Raw genomic sequence first — 7,146 nt, forward strand, 5'->3', positions numbered from 1 at the left:
GCCACAGTTGGGGAACGGAGACCTGAGGCAATGGAGCAGTGGCCAGATAATTATTATGTATTATTATGTAACACCGAGAAGCCCCATGAAGTACAGGGCCCCCCGGCGCTGGGTACTGCACAGACACAGAGTAACCGACAACCCCCCCCCCCCCGGTAGGAGACCAAAGTCTAAGTGGGATTATTGGGGTTACTCTGTACCTCAAGCCCCTGGGGTGCCTGTAACGTGCCCAATGTACCACGTCTCAGGGGCAAGCGTTATAACTGCTTCAGCAGCTGGGCCTTTCTGGCATTCGCCCTGGTGGGTCCCAGTAACTGCGCAGACACCTAGTGCGGACCCCTAGGCACAGAGACTTAAGCACTCGCAGTTCAGCGTGGCACAACAGGTTAGCAGCAGGGCCACAGCACCCAGGGCTCCAGACTCCTCGTCCCTGGAGCACACAGCTGCCAGACAGGACTCACTCCCCTCCCACTCCTGACCCAGGTGCTCTGTTGAGCTGTGGTGCACTGACTCTGGGGGTGGCACACCCATCCACTGCATGTCCTAGGTGCGTGATGATGATTGCAGGTGTCAGGTAAATCCCCATCCCCTTTTGGCACAAGAAAAAATCCTCCCCTGCCCGGCTCTCTGGGAGCTCAGCCAAACAGTGGAAATTTGCTGGGTTCCCCCCTCCCCGACTTCCTGAAGCCAAGTGCCATCCTCAGGCAGACAGCCCTATAAAAGCAGCCCAGGGAGGCAGATCCAGCCAGAAGGCTCCTTTGCAGCTGAATCGTGCTCACCAGCCCCAGCAGGACCCTCCTCCATCTCACCATGACAAAGGCAGCCAGGCTTGTCTGTGCGCATCTCCTGCTGGCTTCCTTCTGCTGCCAGAGCCTGGCTCAGAGTGAGTATAGATGTCCCCAGTTGCCGCCTCCATGGAGAGACGGGAGTTGGGTCAGGGAGCACCATGGGATCTCAGGGCAGGGTCAGGTGTGGGGAGGTGCCAGGGCAACTCTGGGGCGCGGAGGGCAGACCTCACCAAGACACAACAGATGTAGGGCCTGCTCTCACATGGGTGTCTAGCTGGAGTGACACAGATGTATTGAGGAGCCAATCAGACTCAAGTGGTGGTCCCTGTATCGCAGCGACATAATGAATATGGCGCCTGGCTCCCTGCCGATGGGCACCTTGGGTAGCATCCCAGGGCAAACAGTGGCCATGTTAGTCTGGTGGCATTCTACACCCGTGCTCTGCCTGGGGGTCAGTAACAATAGGGAAGAATCAGGCCTGGTGAGTTTTAAATGCTCTTGGGGTTCTACTGCTTAAAATATGGGACTATCCCCAGATGCCGGGGCGCTGTTTCATGCACCTCGTGCTGTGGAACGGCAGGAGAGAATTCCACGCTTGTAAAATTAAACTGGCTCTTTATTACAAGACCTATTTATGGAGCTGCTGCAAGTGCAGCCGGCATTCCAGCCATAGGCACACAGACTGAGCTCCTGGTGTCTCCTCCAAACTCTTCCCTCCTGCACCTGTGCTCCTCCCTCTGGCTTCCATGCCGTTGGCGCAATGCTCTCTGAAAGACATGTATAACACAGCCTGACTGCAGGAATGATATTGTGGGCAAGATCCATAGGTGCTGTACTGCCCCTGGCATCACGGGGCAGCCACAATGCCCCCTGAGGAATAGGACCAGTATGGAGGTGGATGGGGATACATCAGGGCTGGGCCAGCGGGGGTGGGGGTGGATCAAAGATAGAAAGAGAAGTGACCGGGGCAATTTCTTGCCACAAGCCCCTGGGGGCTATTTGCAGGGGATGCAAATTGGCTGCCCTAATCTGCACCCGCCTCTCAGCCCTGGCGTGGGGCAGATCCAAGCCAGCTCCCCTCAGGCAGCGGTGAGCTGGAGCCGGTTCACACCGGTTCGCTAGAACCGGTTGTTAAATTTAGAAGCCCTTTTAGAACCGGTTGTTCCGCGGGGGAGAACCGGTTCTAAAAGGGCTTCTAAATTTAACTGGACAAAAGTGGCGCCTTAGGTGCCAACTCCATGGGTGCTCCAGCCCTGGAGTACCCAAGGGGAAAATTTGGTGGGTGCAGAGCCCCCACTGGCAGCTCCCCGCCCCACCCCCGGCCCCAGCTCAGCTCCGCTCCGCCTGCTCCCCTGAACACGCCGCCCCGCTCTGCTTCTCCGCCCCCCACTGGCTCCCCGCCAATCAGCTGTTGGCGCGGGAAGCGGGGGCGGGCTGAGAAGCAGAGCGGGGCAGTGGTTCAGGGGAGGAGGTGGAGCGGAGGTGAGCTGGGGCCGGGGGTGGGGCGGGGAGCTGCCGGTGGGGGCTCTGCACCCACCAAATTTTCCCCATGGGGGCTCCAGCCCCGGAGCATCCAGGGAGTCAGTGCCTAAGGCGCCACTTTTGATGTGATCGGGGGGGCAACGGCCACTCCCCCTGCTCCCCCCCAGCTACGCTCCCCCACCCCTAGGAGCCAGAGGGACCTGCCAGATGCTTTCTGGGAGCTGCCCCAGGTAAGCACCGCCGGGACTCCCCACCTCGCCCCCCGGGAGGTCCCTCTGGCTTTTAGGGGTGGGGTGGGCACCCACTACGGCGGCCCATGAGACCCTCCTGCCTGGTTCTGGGGGCAGTCAGGGGACAGGGGATGGGGGTGGATGGGGCAGGGGTCCTGGGGGGGGTGTCAAGGAATGCAGGGGGGTTGGATGGGGCAGGAGTCCTGGGGGCGGGGGTGGGCAACGACCCCCTCGTGGAGTGAGGAGGGAACCCGTTGTTAAGATTTTGGCAGCTCATCACTGCCCTCAAGCCCTGTGCCCCTTGCGCTGGCACAGGGACGAGTTTGCCTGTGTGTCTGTTGGGCCGGATCTCCCTCTCATGTACGCTGATGTCACTCTGGTGCGTCCATGGGCGTCACTCCTGATTCCCTGCAGCAGTAGCAAGGGCAGCAGCAAACCCTTTGAGCCTGACACCCAGACAGAGCCTTGCTACTGCCATCTGGCATTTTACATACAATGGCCTTACAAACTGTGGGCCAGATTGTGCCAGCACTTACCCCAGTATGACTCTATTGAGCTAACTGGAGTGACTCTGGACTCACATCCGGCTCAGTGAGAGCAGAGTCAGGCCAGGCAAAGACACCAGAGCTTGTTACTGAGATACTGCCACCACCTGGGCCACACTTCCTCAGGATCCCCCCAGGCAGCCTCCATGGGCTCCATTAGCTGCTCACGTGAGTGAGGATGGCCCGGCTGGGCTCATAGGGATCAAACTATTGGAAGAGGATATGGGGTCCTGGTAACACCCTGTAGTGCAATGCACTGAAAGGGCAGGTCTGTGCCAGGTCCTTACCCTGGTGAGCAGTGTGTGGGGGGGTCCCAGTTGTGTGCTATGTATAAGGGCCCAGGCGGGGTGGGGAGGCTGCGGGGCTACCTGCTCTAGGGCTGACCCAGTCCAACTCTCTCCTTCTGCCCCGGGTGTGGGGAAGGGTCCCAGAGAGGGGACGGGGGGTCCCATCTAGCTGGGGTCACCCTCATCCATGAGGCTTTCCTGTTCTGTTAGAAGGCTCTGCTGTGCCAGATAATGCTGCTTCAAATTCCAGAAAAGTAAGATCAAGAGAGACAACACAGTTGGCTATTACCGCACCAGCCCAGTGTGTCCTCAGCCAGCCGTGGTGTGAGTATCCTCCAGCGCAGAGCCCTGGGAACAATGGCAGGGATGGGGGGCAGGGGGCTGAGAGGCCACAGGATGCACCGGGAGCAGAGCAGGGAGGAGGGGATTAGATAGCAGGGAACGAGGTAACAACAAAGGGAGGTGACAGGAGAGGATTAAAGTGGGGTGCACAACGGGAGAGGTTGATACCATGAGCTAGCATCAGAGCTGGCTGATGCAGCTGCAGAGACGAGGGCTCCTTCCAGATGCTGGGACTCCCAGTAGCTGAACATCCCCGGCCTTTCCTGCTGCTCTCTGGGGCCTCACGGTGCAGGAAGGACCATAAAGTGGGTCTGGATTAAGTGGTGCCATGTCTCTGGGCACCCCAGGATGGCTCACCGGCACTGGTTTATTTTTACATAGAGTCTGGCCTTTCCTGGAGCCAGTGGAGGTTGGCCCCTGGGAGAAAGGCTCCAGAGAGACAGCAAGTGTCCAGCTGATGATCTCTGGCTCATGAGGATCTGCTTCCTTTGGGTCGGTCACCATTAAGCCTTTGATCAGGAAATCCAAGTGGGCACCATCAATATGTGAAAAAGATCTCTGCTTCTTTGGCACCATGGGCCCCTAGCGCTCATGCCATCCTTAGCTTTGATATCGTCTTTTCCATGCCCACCAGCTGTGATGGATAAAGGCAGGAGGGTAAACCACCGGAGCTGGTAACTCTCATGGAACATAGACCCTGTGTCCATCAGCACAGAGGGAAAGAGCCAGCCAGCCCCCATGTGACGTTAGGAGCAGAACTTTCTTTAGCTAGAAGGGCCGTCCCGCTCTCCAGGAGGGCTCAGCGGCTGTCAGGCCTCTCTGCAGGGACTCAGGTTGAGCCCTGAGATAGAAAAGGAGTGAGAGGGGCTGTCACTGTGCTTTAGTCACAGCTGAGAATACCAGATTCAGGACAAACTGCTGAGAAATGGGGCAGACCCATTCCAGATTGGTGGTTATTCTTCCATAAGATATACCAAACCAGTGATAATCGTAAACATTTGTCTCCCCTCACTGATTAACAAGAAGTCAGAAATGCACCCCCCTTAGGTATTCCAGCCCTTATCTCACCACCCAGACACTAGACTTAATGATGAGGAGTCCGGTGGCACCTTAAAGACTAACAGATTTATTTGGGCATAAGCTTTCATGGATAAAAAAAACACTTCTTCAGATGCATGGAGTGAAAAATACAGATGCAGGCATAAATATACTGACACCTGAAGAGAAGGAAGTTACCTTACAAGGGGAGAGCCAATGCTGACAAGGCCAATTCAGTCAGGGTGGATGTGGGCCACTCCCAATAATTGACGAGGAGGTGTAAATACCAAGAGAGGGAAAATAACTTTTGTAGTGAGCCAGCCACTCCCAGTCCCTATTCAAGCTCAAAGTGCCACCGGACTTCTCGTTGTTTTTGTGGATACAGACTAACACGGCTACCCCTCTGATACTTAATGATGGGTGATTATTTAAAACCAGTTTCATCAACCAAAGGCTTCTTCTAATCCCAAGAGATCAGCCACACACCCAGGCCAATATATAACTCAGATTTTACCCAATAACCATGCTGTTGCCAATCCTTTAGTATCTACTATCTAAAGGTTTATTTACACTAGAAAAGAAGGACGTGAGAGTTAAAACGGTCAAAGGAATGAAATACATACAAATGTTGCAGAGTTCTTGTATCAGGTTCGTAGCAATGATGTCACACTACCAGCTTGTTCCATCTCTAGTAACTTCCAAACGATGGAAGGTCCTCAGTCCATTAACTGGAACGCTCCTTTTAGTTTAAGTCCATCGTCCAGAGACCGGAGCAGGAAAGAGGCACAATGGAGATGCTCCCAAGGGTTTGTATACCCTCTCCCATGGGGAGGGGCTGCTCTCAGTTTTAGTCTGTGGGAAAGTACAGGCACAAGATGTAGTCCAGAGTCACACGAGCTCGTCACATGCCCTTGCAGGCTTCAAAGGCTAAAATGTCCACAGGACAGCCCTTCGGGCGGGAATAAGCTTCTTCTATGGCCCATTGTGTTCATTAAAGGGCCATCTCCTTGAATGGTCCATTCACAATGTACTGACCAGACTGGATGTCAATTACCTTGAGGGTGTTCCCCCAGGAGCAAACACATTTGAAATACTGGTACATAGTCAATACTCATAACTTCAGCTACAAACATGATACATTCATACAAATAGGATAATCCTATTTAGCAAATCATAACTTTTCCATTGACATCTTACATGACATACTTCATATACGATTTGTTGCAATTATAAAACAATTGTAGCAGCAGTGATCTACATGTTCATATTTTAATCATACAACATCAGAGGGGCGGAATAGAGAGTAGAGCGGGGACAGACTGCCAGGGCGGGAAGGAATTAACAGCTTGCATTTATGTCCCTGTCACTGACCTGTAATCTGGCTGGGCCATCACAGTTCTGTACTCTGGCTGGGCTCTCTGGGATCCCCCTGAACAGGATACCAGTGCCGGCCCATTGCACCTACATCCTGCTTTGGGGGGCATTTTGGCCAGAGTTTCATCCCCATATTTCGTACCCTCACCCCACCATTGCTGTCTCCTGGCTGATTCACTGTTTTCCTTCATAGATTCAAAATGAAAGAAGGCCAGGAGATCTGTGCCAAGCCTGACAAGCCCTGGGTGAAAGAATACCAGAAATTTCTCAGCTCGGCTAGTAAAGTCTAAGGGCCATTGGGAGACGAGCCAGGAGCTCGCAGCTCACTTGCAGTGCATGTCTCGTGGCACAAGGGAATCTGCTTTAGCTTCATCTAGAAAGCATGTTCCTGTTTCACAACTGCAATTATATAATCACCCTCTGCTGTGCTGAATGCTGGTCAATAGCTGTGGTTATTCTGACATGGTCCTTTGAGAGACAGAGGGACAGGAGCCCTGAAATGAAGAGGAGGCTGTTGTCCCAGATGTTAGTCCCATGATGGAATTCATCTAGTAGCAACCTCTAGGAGCAAAATGTTCTTCACTCAAGGGGTTTCCACTGCCTCTCTTTACCCCTCTGTGGAGCGACCTTCCTGAGGTTTCAGCTACAAAGCACCCTCTGCTGAGATGTCCCTACCTGCAGTAATTGCCTGATTTGCTTGTTAGCATCAATAAAAATCCCAGCTGCATAAGCAGCAGTAGAGTCTGTTGGTCTCATTATGACTCATTAAAAGCTATCCTCCTCGTGCGCTATTCAGGCCTCGGACCCGCAAACAGGGCAGCGGCTTCTGAAGGGCTCGGGACGCTCCGGAGGAGCTGGGTTCTTAGTGTGCAGCCCCAGTGAGCAGAAATAACCAAGGCAGCTGTGTGTCCAGCTGCTATTGCCTCCGTGCCCCTAAACTAGAGAGGAAAAGTCCCTCCAGGTGCTCCTGTGAGGCAGGGAAGCAAGAACATAAGAAAAGACGTGTGGTTAGGCCAGCTATCGCCACATCCCTAGGGCATCTGGCCTCTCAAACTAGCCA

The 7,146-nt window shown here is 54.2% G+C and overlaps 1 protein-coding gene across 1 annotated transcript; it reads left to right on the forward strand.

Annotated features, from left to right (window-relative positions):
* The first annotated feature begins 729 nt into the window (after window positions 1-729).
* On the forward strand, window positions 730-6,833 carry LOC119844811 (C-C motif chemokine 4-like). The gene is given in 3 exon segments (XM_043499552.1): window positions 730-902; window positions 3,561-3,656; window positions 6,280-6,833. Coding segments are annotated over 3 exon segments (285 nt in total). The 5' UTR covers window positions 730-810; the 3' UTR covers window positions 6,377-6,833.
* The last annotated feature ends 313 nt before the right edge of the window (window positions 6,834-7,146 follow it).

Source organism: Dermochelys coriacea, chromosome 17 (assembly GCF_009764565.3).
Source record: "Dermochelys coriacea isolate rDerCor1 chromosome 17, rDerCor1.pri.v4, whole genome shotgun sequence".
NCBI lineage: Eukaryota > Metazoa > Chordata > Testudines > Dermochelyidae > Dermochelys > Dermochelys coriacea.